Source organism: Pholis gunnellus (assembly GCF_910591455.1).
Source record: "Pholis gunnellus genome assembly, chromosome: 3".
Taxonomy (NCBI): domain Eukaryota; kingdom Metazoa; phylum Chordata; class Actinopteri; order Perciformes; family Pholidae; genus Pholis; species Pholis gunnellus.
The window spans coordinates 14,180,951-14,194,112 of record NC_136529.1 but is presented as its reverse complement, the minus strand read 5'-3'; the positions used below and the strand labels follow the sequence as shown (position 1 = coordinate 14,194,112).

Below are 13,162 nucleotides of genomic sequence, written 5' to 3'. Positions count from 1 at the left end.
CTACATAATTTATTAGACATTTTCAATCCAAGGAACGTGGAGCGTACAGGTAGTTTATCGTCAGTACAACAATGTATAGCTTAGCGTCAAGCTAAAAATTTCTCCTCTCAGATACCAAAGCTAACGTTAGCTACCACCTACCACCAGCATCGACCCCCGAAGCCGTTCTGCAACATTTCCCATCACTGGCAACCAGCAAAGCAGACGACATGGCGATAAAGCAGACAGCCTCGTCCTCGTCCACCCGCCAGTGAACGTGTCTAACTATCATCGCCTCTGTCTTGGTAGGTTTTCCTCTGGTGCTGCATCCTTAATGTCTCCTACAGCGTATCACTGTGCAGAGATGTAACGTTAGCTAGTAGAGGAGCGACAAATCGAGCGAATGTTAGCTCATTTGCATATTTTAGCCGAATTCGTCAGTTTAACTTGTTTGCTCTGCAATATATTAGAATGTCCGTCCTTCATCCTAGAATGTTAGCTTTGCCTTAACATATTACACTTCTGTATTTTTCTCGATTCACTTTGTTTCACTGCACAGTCACCTCCAGAAACATGTTGAAATATGTTTTTTTTTGTGTGTATTTATTATAGTTTTGGACATCATTCCTGCACGTGTTGTGCAATCCTTTTACTCATCAAGTCAATTGTTGGCATCTGCAGATGTGGCAGCATTAGTGTACTACACACACAGCTTGTGTTGGTATGAATGATGGTTCAAACTATGAACAATAATGTACAAATTAAAGATTGTGAATGTAAAGCCATAGGTTGAACCACAATGGTCTTGTACACAGTTTACGTGTACTGTCAAACAATTACAAATACTGTATGATCAGGATCCATATGATGGGCTCTCAGACAATGCACTCTCTGTCACTTTTCCTAGATCATTTATCTTGACGAAATGAATTTCCTGCGTAATCGTCTTGTTGTTCTGGGCCTGGTGTTGTTGGCCACGTTACTGCTGTACCTGCTGCTGCCATCCATTCGCCAGGGCAGCATGGAGCCGTCCCTAGAAGCTCAAAGGATGGGGCTGATGGCCACCCCTCCTCCTCCAATTCCAACCATCAACGTGTCCATTCGCACCGGACAGCTACCCGGGGACCCTCCGCTGTTCTTCAGAGAAGCTTTACCTGTTGATGGAGCTGGACGACAGATATTGCCAAGGTGACGAGTGGAGAGAACTATTTAAAACATCTGAGCACATAGCATGCCTTGTCCTTGTCGTCATAACCAGAGAGTGAGGATTATATAATAATATTTTTTAGGAAGTGCATACAAACTGCTAATCTACAGCTCTAACATATGGTAATTGTCTGTCCTGCGATACAATCCTAAAAATTAAAATGATTTCTATATTCAGGCTGCAAGTGGTCCTTCTGCATGGCCAGGCCTTCACATCCAAAACCTGGGAGGAGCTCGGTACGATGGCACTACTGGCAACTAATGGATATCAGGCCTTAGCGATGGACCTTCCAGGTAGAACTTATTCGTATTGCACATTATAACTTTAGTGACTGTAGTGAGGATACAACTTTAAACTGAATTACACACATTGTTTACAGTAGCATGTATGGTCTGATACACTAAGGAACTAGAGTTAGAGAGTTGGTTTACTTCAAATGTAATATATATATATTCAAACAAATATAAAGTCAAGAGATTGCACAGAGTTTAGTCAAAACCAGTGACTTGCAAATCATTTTCATCACAATGAATAGTAATATACTAGAAAATGGATCATTAACAAATGGGTAGATTGACACAAGTTGTGTTCTTTTAACTTGCTTGGTTTTTGGGGGCTGATAGTGCACTCTTGTGGTTGAAAATCAGAAATGTTTTAACCTGCCTAATCTTTTTCTTACATGGATGAGGTTCGTACAGGGCACGTTGGATGCTGGTTTACCATTGTTGAGAAGAAACTGACATCAAATTATGTTTTATATTTTATATTTTAAAATTTAGCAATATATGAAAACTGACGTTCTCAATGTGTGAGGTGTATGCACTCGGTTTGCAGACCTTTTCACTTTCTAGGTTGCTATGTGTGCTATGCTGTTGGTGCATGTGGTATTCTTTAGGTTTACCGTTAGTCTGAGATTATAAGCAGCAAAATGAGTACGTGGAGTTGGGTAATCTCAGGCGATTCCCAGCACAGCTGCACCCCACATCAATCTAATCAGCCAGAATAACTCAAAACACCTGTGTTTATGTGCAGTGCTTTAACAAAGTCTGTAACACAAAAATGTATTCCAAGAAAAAAAAACATAAAGAAAAGTCACAGTGAGTACACATTGAAAAGCACACTGGTGTGAATGGCTGTACATGTGTTCTTCTTCTCGGAGGTTATGGGAAATCGCCCGACTCTGAGGCTTTGAAGACCGATCAGAATCGAGTGGACCTTCTGTCAAGATTCATGGAGTCTTTGGGTGTCAGGGCAGCTGTGCTGCTGAGCCCCTCCATGAGTGGACATTACTCCATCCCCTTCCTCATGAAGAACAGCGCTCAGCTTCAGGGCTTCATTCCCATAGCACCAGTCGGCACACGAAGCTACACTCCACAGCAGTATCAAAATATTCAGGTGAGGGAGGTAAAGCGGTAAAGATTGTGTGTATTTTTCTATTCAAACAGGAACAACATACATAATGCAATCATTAGTTCTGTATTATGTGAGTAAACAAACTTTGCTGGTGATTCTCATGACATTAGGGAGAACGTTTCTGTTTTGGGTGAACTGTGCCTTTTAATGGGGAATACATTACACTGAGGCATGACCAGATTAACCCACCAGAGAGCCTTGTGTATGTAACATGTCTCTTCAAACACCCATTAAGTACAACGCTCTGCATTAATGGGCACTAACACGCAGACATTTCTTTACATTTTTGCTCATACTACCTGAGCACGCATGCATGACGGTTATCATATATATATAAATAACCACATGTTGACAATCCGTGCGTGGCTGCCACAGGTGATGTGTCATAAAGGGTACTATCCACATCAATCATTTCAGGGCTGCTGCTAACAAATTATTTTTATATTCGATCAGTCTGCCATTCATTTTCTTGATTCATTGTTTGATCTATCAAATGTCAGATGATATTATGTTTACTATCTAATATAAGACAAGCAAATGTTTTATAGGTATACAAGTGCCAGTTACAGTAGATTCACCACCCATAAGTATGTCAGAGGGTTTTGTATATCTTGACACAGTTGTATGCTGATATTGGTGTAAAAACACATTCTAGTCTGTGTAGTTTCATAGTTTTCTCACTCCTGTGTGCTCTTTTTAGATTCCCACCCTAATTGTGTTTGGAGCCCTGGACACAAATCTGGGTGCCCAGTCCCACAAGAACCTCATACAACTTCCACATCACTCTGTGCTGAAGCTAGAAGGAGCTCGCCATGCCTGCTACATGGACAAACCCAGAGAATTTCACCAAGGGTTGATCGACTTCCTCAGCAAACTGAAGTGAGATGTGCGGTGGAGGAAGAAAAGGTAGAAAGATGGAAACAAAAGAAAGAAGAGGATATAGTCAGAGGAACACTACTCCCCTAATCAACGGTTTAGTGTGGTGACAATTTTGCTCAAAGGTTCTAAGAGCTAGATTATTCTCATTCTATCATCACCTGAAGCAAGAACGTTGGCATGGGAGTAGGTTTGAATACATGGAAATGGCCTGTAAAACCTTGTAGTGACATTCAACAACACAGTAGTTCAGATGTTTGTTTCCATTATACAAGTATTATTTTCAAAAATACTAGTTCAGCTCAGCTTGTTGTTAAAATAGCTTCAGATTTGTATAGTGGTGAGGTTTGTTTCATGTGTTTCATGTCTCTTTGCATGTAAAAAACAACATGGAAAGTGTTTGCTTCACCGTTACCATTTTTGTAGGTGACATGTAGGTTGCTGCAAATATGCAAATGTAGCAGGTGACTGTGTTTGAATAGCTTCTATTAGGTTCACATTTGACAAAAATATTTGTATATTTAGATCTGGAAACCATTCCAGCTTCCAACAAAACATGTGCTAGACAAAAAGAAACCGAAGTGATACACGCTGTAATAAAAAAAGTTGAAACGATTTTTAAGAAATAGCTCACATTTATTTATATATTGATGATGAAGTTATATGTAATATATTTGCAATAAGTTTGGACAATCATGCAAAAAACCAACTTAAAATAAGACGTGCATATAAAATAAAACTAAAATTGTGTGTTTTGTATGTGTCATTTGATAAAATGCCATATTTTGAAAACTCTAGGTTATTTTGATGTATTTATATAATGTTACTGCTAACTTTTCTAACTTTTGGGAAAGTTCTTGGGAGTTTGCTTGGTCCACCTTTGCCTTGAAGTGAAAAAACACAAACAAATACAGAAGCGCTGCAGAGCCCAGACGTTGTGAATGTCTTTTCTAAAGTTGCAGTGCGTTGAGCTCTCAAGATAACCATATATTTTACTCCTTTTGCGCAATGAATGAATACAAATTTAGAAAGGAGGAGAAGGAGCAGACAGAGCAGGGGAAAAATATAGATGCTGAAATAAGTATTTGCATTTCAAACTAACACACTGCCCACATTGGCATTCAACAACTTGTTGTTGGAGAAGGTGACCAGCAGGAGGCGTAGTGTCATGTTGGTGAACTGATGGGGGTTGACCTCTTCATGCTCCTCTTCAAAGGCCTCCACAGCAAGGCTCGCTCTGTGTTCCACACCTGCAGTAAGAAACACACAATGCAAAGAATTTTGTGGTTAGATGACAGAAAAAATGTCAAAAAAGCTGGAATTTGTGTGTTTTACTTGCCTGTTTGTTGCTTTAAATTTGTCACGATGGGTGAGTGGACAGTTATCAGCTTACTTTGACTGTCTCTTGATACTGGAGCAGGTTGATGGTCATCAGGGGAGAAGGCCCAGCAGAGCACCTCATCATGGGCCACTGGATCCTAAAGGTATGGTGACAACATTTACACATCACAATACAACATAAACAAAATGTACAATCGGTAAAAGCCTTGAATCACCTATCAGGAACACAAACTCTACCTGTGGAATAAAAATAAAATCCAAATTAAGCTGTCCTCCTGAGTAAATTCAGTATTACTGGATCATCTTGGAGTGAAGGACCTCTTAATGAGAGTGTTTTTTGCTATTATTTGCCATATAAAGTGAATTCCATGTGAGGGAAAATGGACCTCACAAGACAGTTTCTGGAAATCTAGCATATGTCCTGACACACTTAAAGCAAACAATGCTAAACATAAAATATGATGCCCATACCTATAGTGTATTGGCCACAGAAATAAAAGTGTATACATATGTATACTTTAGGCCGTATATTTCAAGTGGATGCTGACAAAAATGCTGCATTTTCATTATTTTAAATATCCAACAATACAAGTGGATCGCTGCCTTTATTTCCAGTTGTTTGTCTCCATGGAAACTATTTGACCTTCAGAATCGACACTGCCTAAGGTGCTTTAACTAAGTAGTGAGGTCAGAAACGAGCACGTTATCACTTTAACAATCATTGAGCGGAGTAGCTACATAAACTTCTGCCGCATCACATCTCTTCTTTTAGGAGATTGCCACGATATGACGTCAACATAGTTGCTATCAAAGTTCGGTAAAGTTGGATTATTATTTCATGAAAACAAGTTGTATAAACAATAATAATAATAATATGTAAACAAGCATATTAAATAATGACGAATAATATATATGGCAGTTAAAATCCAAGTATATAACATAGAGTAGCATGACACTCACAGTTAACATTTTTACATTTTTTTACATTTTTTACATTTTTACATTTTTACTTTCAGTTTTACTTCTGATATTTTTATATCTGACATTTTACACTACACATCTTACTTGTTTATAGTCCTGTTATCTGTTCGTTGTTTATAGTCCTGTTATCGGTTCGTTTGTGCACTTTATTTTATATTTCACTTTATTTTATATTTCATCCTTATTCTATGTTTCACTTTATTTTATATCTTACTTTATTTTATATCCCAATATTAATATTATTTTGTTTCTACTTGCACTGATTGTTGTTGTTGTTGTTGATTGTTAAATGTTAAGCACCTTCCCGTCATGTCAAATTCCTTGTATGTTCAACATACCATGGCAATAAACGGTTCTGATTCTGATTCTGATTCTGATTCTGATACATTTAGCTGATTACACTAAAATAATAAATTTCTTTATAATATATTAATATAAATATATTTTGTTAATACTTAATGTATGTCTTTGTAATACATTAGGACACATTTTATGTTGACGCCTGAAAACAGTTGCAAACGTTTATAAACTAGTGTTTTTATCTGGTGACAGGTCTTTTATTTTGAAGGGCAAAAACGGGTCCGGTGAGTCTGCAGCAGTCAGACGTCAAGTGACAGCGCACGGTAAGTATTGTGATAACTTTAGCTACAAAGATTGAATAGATCTACGTTGTTTTCTGTCCTGTAATCCATGTTTACTACCAGGAGGTCTGGTCAGTTAACTAACGTAATGGGTAAGGAGCAGGCACAGCATCTTCTACAACTAAAGAGAGAAGAAGAAGTTACGAGGCTAGCTAGCTGATTTAGCACATAATTGGTCGTCTCAGCTTTATAACGGTAATGCCACAGGCTCCTGGCCCGGTGAGTGAGACAGCAGCTATAACTGGAGCTAGCTGCTCTGACAGATACAGGACACAATGATAATGTCGCACTCGATCCTTGCATGTTGGTTATTATATGTATTGTTATGTAACATCTGTGTGTCCTCCAGAGAAGTTAAATACATCACACCATGCTGCCTGACAAGGATGGTCCAGGTGCTGGAGGCGGACACAGCTCTGCTGGGGGAGAGGATCTCTCTGTGAGTCTGTTCAGAGAGTACCTCCGCGTCAAAACTGTGCACCCAGAGCCTGACTATGGTGAGATGTCTTCATCACAACACACTGATACTGAGCCATTGGAAAGGTCTTATTTTGGGGGGGTTTCTGTCATTTATGAACCCTATTTGTTGGGATCGTAGTCAAAACATCTGTTGTTGCTTTAAATATTATTATATATCACTTTACACACTCATAGTTATTTTATAGACGTATTTAAAAGAAACCGGTGTCAAAGTCCATTTCTTATCTGCGTCAGTTAGAGATTAAAGGAGACATAATAAGCTCATTTCTAGGTTGTATTTTGGGTTTCCACTAGAACACATTTACATGCTTTAATGAATTTGTTTTAATACTGTTTGTCTAAATATACCTGACATACATTTACAATATTTCCTGTTCAAACTGCAAAATTGTCTATATAATGTATAGTTGTGACACCACAACCGTACGGAAATCCTGACCGCTGGTTTAAGGCCACAGCTTGTTGAATATGGGCTGTGTGTTTCTCTCCCTGAATGTAGCCTGTTAGTACTCAAGCTGTATTTCTACAGCCCATAGACCTGCTTTATCACGTCACAGACTGTAGCCCTGACCCAAAAAGAATGGCATTGCACAACAGCTGTGATTGTTTTGTCTGCAGGAGGCCTGGCCTCACTCTTCATGATGGACCTCAAAGCCATGTGTGTTGGTTCAGTTTAATTGTCGTGACCATCGGGAGGTACAGCATCATCCTTCTGACCTGGGAACGTTTGGGATCCCAGAGTATTGAGGGTTAGGAGAGTGGCCGGCTAGAGGACCATTTAGGCTGCTTTTCTCACCTGGGCGCCTGCATACATTAACTTGAAAGTGGCTGACAATGGTTAGGTAATAAGAGAAAGCTTTTGGTTTTTCTGTGACTGTACCAAAGTCCAACAGTATTGCCACAGCTAGCAGCAGCAGGACTTATGCTTGTCTAGTGTTCTGAGAGGTTTTACACAAGTATTAATATTTAAACAGATTGTTCTGCTATCTGTTTATTCATTTATAGATGCTGCTCTTCGTTTCCTGGACAGAATAGCGGAGGAGCTTGAGCTGCCGATGAGAAAGATCGAGGTGTGCGTCGCTGTATAATATAATAGTATAATACATTTGTGAACATGGTGTAAAGACAGTACAAAAATAGGCAATACTTCTTCTGAAAGGAAACAGTTGTCTGTTATTCTCTCTCCATGTAGGTTTGTCCAGGCAGAGTTGTGACCATCATGACATGGGAAGGGACCAACCCGACCTTAAAATCCATTTTACTGAATTCCCACACTGACGTCGTACCTGTTTTCCAGGTATGGCGACTGTCTCTGTTTATGGTGTTACAATCCTGTTATTACCTGTGATAGACATGAAAAAAAATGGATTTGATATCGATCTCTCCTCCAGGATCATTGGAAATACGATGCGTTCAGTGCTTTCAAAGATGCAGAGGGCAACATTTTTGCCCGGGGATCACAGGACATGAAATGTGTAACTATACAGTGGGTATAAACTGCCTTGATAACTTGTTTTTCTGAACAGGATTTGTACTCTAGTGTTGTTTTGATCTTCATTTAATTATGTTCAGTGAGAAACACCTGTTTTAACACCCGCTCCCTTCACCTGCATACTGTCAGTCCAAACTCCATTTCTTATTTGTGTCATAACTCTGCGGTGTCTTCTTTTGTTCTCTGCAGGTACATCCAGGCAGTCAGACGACTGAAGGCAGAGGGACGGAAACTGATGCGCACTGTGCACTTAATGTTTGTTCCTGGTAAGATCTTCGATTGCTGCCCTCCTCTATCTGTAGATTGTTGTCAAAGCATTCACGCACTCTCGGTCCAACCGCACCGATATCTTACATACATATTGCCGCATTAGACTTCTTCAGTGAAGACGGCGAAGGTGTGTTTGATAACCATCTTCCTCGTTCTCCTTGTAGCTTGTTTACACCTGTTAAGTTGGACCCATCTGTTAAAGGAAGATTCCCTGCAGGCAGCTCCTGAAAAAGGACCTGATTTCATGATGGCAATTGCTAAATATTGATCAGAGCGATTATGAACTAAACAGTGAATGAGAGTGAAACTACAATGTGTTACCTGGTAGTGTAGTAATGTACATCATGGATATCAAACATGCTCGAGAAATAACTTCCTCCATTCTCATGAACGTGATATCTCGAGAGCGCCTTGAGTGTATTTCCTTAGAATGTTAAAGTGAGATGCAGGAAACATCCGAGGCTGCAAGTTGAAGTCTGAAGTGTGACATTTTTACTACTTGTAAGAATCGGTAAAGACAGTAAATGACCTTTTCCATTCAGATTCATCCACTACAGCCATATTAAATCTGTGTTGAATATCCTATATTGCTGATGAGGCTGTTGGTACTTGTAGTATTATTTTGTTTATCTTCCATGTAAAGTCTTTTGTTTCAAGTCTGCAAAACTATAGATGGAAAATACAAATATGGAAACTAAAATGTGATCGTCTTTCTTTTTAGATGAAGAAGTTGGAGGTCACAAGGGAATGGAAACATTTGTGAAGCATCCGGAGTTCCAAAAATTAAACATTGGCTTTGCGCTTGATGAAGGTAAATAAATAACTGTTTGCAACATCTTCTTTCATAAGTTAATGAATAACAACCTGAACGCTGAAGGTCACTCAGTTGCTTCATAAGTTGAAACCAGGTCCATAATATCAGTAATTTGATAATCGTCCATACCAAGACGAGCCTGCACAGTGGTGTTTGATACAGAGCCAGCATTTCATCTGATCTGAAGTGCACCGTTGGATGTCAGATGCATAGTGATAATTGTGATATTTAGATATTACAATGCCAAATTACCCTTATTGATTTTGGAGCCAATGTGTGCTGAAATTCAGCCCCTGCTTGTGGCGGTTCATAAACCCTCCTGTGGTGTAGTTGCTAATTTGTACATCATCAACTTCTGTCCTTTGCCCCACAGTTTGTTCTTTTAATAGTTGTTTTGATGCTCTAGACTAATGTTCACCGTGTTTTATTTCTTCTATAGGTCTGGCAAACCCTGGCGAGGCCTTCACTGTGTTTTATGGAGAGAGGAACCCCTGGTGTGAGTATCAAACAATACCTTCAAGAATCCACCAGCTTAACAGATTACAGGATTTTAGAAGGATGATAAAGCCAATCTTGAATCAAGCAGAATTACTTCTTTCTTCTTTCCAGGGATTACAGTCCACTGCCCGGGCAGTCCGGGTCATGGGTCTAGGTTTGTGGAGAACACAGCTGCTGAGAAGATGGTAAGTTTCAACGCAATGCAACCAGTTAATAAACCTGTTAAATCCTAAAAACCTGTTGTACAAGGACTGAGAAAGACCATGTGAGTGACCATACGGCCTTATTCTTCTTAGCGCCAAGTCATAAACTCCTTCCTGGACTTCAGAGAGAAGGAGAAACACAGGTGAGATTGATCTGTTTACATCCAATGTTTATGGAAAGGCATTTTCTCTTTAATTACAAGCATATTTATAACACACCATTATTGTCATCGGCAGGACTACGAGGCTGAAATAATACTGACAATAACACTGGGACTGACCCTCCAGCCAAATAATGAAATAATAGTAACTAATTGAAAGTGAAGGCAAATAGATTTGAGTTTTGAGTTTGAGGCCTCCACAGAATCAGACTGCCCTTGAAAAACGTATGAAAACTATAATACTCATAGAAATTAAAGCCCTGTAAAATAAAACGTTGACTTGCATAATTACAAGATGAGACGTCCCTGTACAGTAAATGACTAACCAGTTCATCGGGAAGCTATTTGTGGAGTTCCACTTCATTTTTCAGTGTCGATATTCTGTTAATGGGTTTTTTGCACAGGTGGCAGATCATCGTCTAGAGTCCATAAATCAGGACTTCTTGGAATGTGGCATTTTTTATGTACACGTGGTTCATTAACACATCTCAGTAGGATACCTTGGAAGTGATGAACTCAACACAACTAACTAAACTCTCACTGAAATACCAGTTTTACAACATTTCCTCTGTATTTCCTATAATTAGTACCAAATTACATAATTCTCTGCAGGAAACTTTCAAGGGAATTATTACAACAGCATGTAAAGAAATTTTAACACATTTCATGAATCTGGCCCCTGGTCAAAATGCTAATCAGCCATTATGTGTTGTGTTTGTGTCCCAGAGACATAAAGGAATATGAGCGGAAACGGTGAATTCCTAATTAGTTCTTTGGTACAAAGAATTATGATGTAAACAGATTTGATGTAGATTTCTTTGATTAAAAGTCAAGTTAATTTTTAGTGTTGGCCTTTCAAAAATGCAATTCTACTTTACTGTGTGTGTGTGTGTGTGTGTGTGTGTATTTCAGGCTAAATACCAGTGAGTGTTTCACGCTTGGTGATGTCACCACTGTCAATATGACCATGGTCAAAGGAGGCGTGGCTTACAACGTCATCCCAGCTGAAATGGACGTCAGTTTTGACCTAAGAATACCACCGAAAGTAAATCTACAGGTGTGTACTCGTGTGTGTGTGTGTGTGTGTGTGTGTGTGTGTGTGTGTGTGTGTGTGTGTGTGTGTGTGTGTGTGTGTGTGTGTGTGTGTGTGTGTGTGTGTGTGTGTGTGTGTGTGTGTGTGTATGAGTGTGTGTGTGTGTGTCTGTGTTACTCATCTACACATGCAGACACTTAGCCACGGGTGGAGAGCAGGGCCGTCCTTCAATCAGAGGATCAGCGGTTCGATCCCCGGCTCCAGCTCCACTAGTCGCATGTCAATGTGTCCTTGAGCAAGACACTTAACCTCAAACTCCTCCCGTAGCTGTGCCTACGGTGTATAGATAGATACTGAATTGTAAGTCGCTTTGGATAAAAGCGTCTGCTAAAATGACTGTCATGTAATCTAATATACAAGCAGATGTGTCGGTATGAAATGACTTAACTCCAAACTAACCTGATTATTGTTATTATCCTCCCAGGACTTTGAAAGACAGATCAAGGAGTGGTGTAAAGAAGCAGGAGAAGATGTCACTTACAAATTTGCTCAGGTCAGTTCTCTACAGTTATAAAAGTGCTGTTGCCTTGCTCCTGTTGTCAAATAGATTAAATTAGCTGCCATCCACTGCAGAAACATATGAACCAAACAGTGACTTCTACAGCGGAGAATGATCCCTGGTGGAGCGCCTTCAGTGCAGCCTGCAAGGCGATGTGAGTACACTGTACACACTAATGCACAATCTGTCTGGTTCTACCATTTCTTTTGCACATTGATTTTCTTCTTACATTCTACTGGAAGTGTGTATAGGACCTATTTGGTCATGCTTGTCCAACATAGGCTGTGGCACTTTTAGGATATGTTTTGGAAATGTTTATCCAGATAATTATAGCTGACAAAACCATGAAGGTACCCTAGGACTGTACTGAATCTGCCCTTGTATCATAAAAACCATGTCAATACCTCCCCTGTAGGAACTTAACTCTGGAAAAGGAGATATTTCCAGCTGCCACAGACAGCCGTTTTATCCGAGCTGTGAGTATAAATTCATTCACTCTGACATTTCATTCTTTAATTTCGCTGTTCCACTCCTTCAGTTCTGTGGTTTGTTTGTTGAATCTAGGTGGGCATCCCTGCTATCGGCTTTTCACCAATGAACCGGACACCAATCCTGCTGCACGATCACAACGAGTATCTGAATGAGCGAGTCTTCCTGAAAGGCATCAGCGTGTTCGAGAGGCTCATCTCAGCTCTTGCTAGTGTTCCTGCCTTTCCTGAAGAGGCTTAGAGTAGTCTTCACTTTAATCCTCTCTAAACACGTATTTCGCTGATGATCTGAATATTTAACTTGACATTTTTGCAGAGATTACCAAAGAATAATAACACGTATATCATTAAGCCAAACTGAGCACTTAGCCTTTGGTACTATTGATTATTTGTTTTTGATGATTCTCAGGATATAGGCACAGTCAGCTTTGCATTACAGTTTTTTAACATACTTACTGTATGTCAACATTGTCGATTGAGTGTGCCTGTGTGTGTGTGTGCGCACAGTCTTAAAGATAGATCACCTGTTGTGTATACAATGTGTTCCATTCGTATGGAAGTAAGTAACATACTTACTAAAATGTGAAGATGATTTTGATTACCTCCTTTGATTCAACATAATTGAATTGCCACTTTTTAAATTGAGCTTGATTTTAAAACTATGATTCCACACATATCATTTTATTTAATAAACTGAAATTGAATTCATATATTTGTAGATTTCTT

At 39.4% G+C, this 13,162-nt stretch overlaps 2 protein-coding genes across 3 annotated transcripts; both read left to right on the top strand.

The window, feature by feature from the left end:
* abhd14a (abhydrolase domain containing 14A) lies at positions 1-4,165 on the top strand. Of its 2 annotated transcripts, XM_079156794.1 has the most exons (6): positions 36-49; positions 148-284; positions 887-1,167; positions 1,364-1,479; positions 2,346-2,581; positions 3,300-4,165. In XM_079156794.1, the coding sequence occupies exons 3-6, from the start codon at positions 905-907 to the stop codon at positions 3,480-3,482; spliced, it is 798 nt and encodes a 265-aa protein (XP_079012920.1). In that variant the 5' UTR covers positions 36-49; positions 148-284; positions 887-904; the 3' UTR covers positions 3,483-4,165. The 2 variants fall into 2 exon arrangements, with proteins under 2 accessions (XP_079012919.1, XP_079012920.1); XM_079156793.1 differs by having other exon boundaries at positions 1-284.
* A 2,224-nt stretch (positions 4,166-6,389) lies between these two features.
* On the top strand, positions 6,390-13,162 carry LOC306715703 (aminoacylase-1-like). Its single transcript, XM_079186155.1, has 15 exons — positions 6,390-6,420; positions 6,788-6,935; positions 7,924-7,988; positions 8,111-8,215; positions 8,310-8,404; positions 8,600-8,676; positions 9,402-9,491; positions 9,934-9,990; positions 10,104-10,177; positions 10,289-10,338; positions 11,269-11,413; positions 11,874-11,942; positions 12,023-12,102; positions 12,364-12,424; positions 12,513-13,162. Exons 2-15 carry the CDS (start codon positions 6,809-6,811, stop codon positions 12,675-12,677), a joined length of 1,260 nt encoding a protein of 419 aa, XP_079042281.1. The 5' UTR covers positions 6,390-6,420; positions 6,788-6,808; the 3' UTR covers positions 12,678-13,162.

Excerpts from the sequence above, each read along its gene's own strand:
- abhd14a (XM_079156793.1), top strand. The coding sequence starts at position 905 with ATGAATTTCCTGCGTAATCGTCTTGTTGTTCTGGGCCTGGTGTTGTTG. Across the intron at positions 1,480-2,345 it reads CTTAGCGATGGACCTTCCAG|GTTATGGGAAATCGCCCGAC; the intron begins GTAGAACTTATT and ends TTCTTCTCGGAG. Across the intron at positions 2,582-3,299 it reads AGCAGTATCAAAATATTCAG|ATTCCCACCCTAATTGTGTT; the intron begins GTGAGGGAGGTA and ends TGCTCTTTTTAG.
- LOC306715703 (XM_079186155.1), top strand. The coding sequence starts at position 6,809 with ATGCTGCCTGACAAGGATGGTCCAGGTGCTGGAGGCGGACACAGCTCT. Across the intron at positions 7,989-8,110 it reads TGCCGATGAGAAAGATCGAG|GTTTGTCCAGGCAGAGTTGT; the intron begins GTGTGCGTCGCT and ends CTCTCCATGTAG. Across the intron at positions 9,991-10,103 it reads TGGAGAGAGGAACCCCTGGT|GGATTACAGTCCACTGCCCG; the intron begins GTGAGTATCAAA and ends TCTTCTTTCCAG.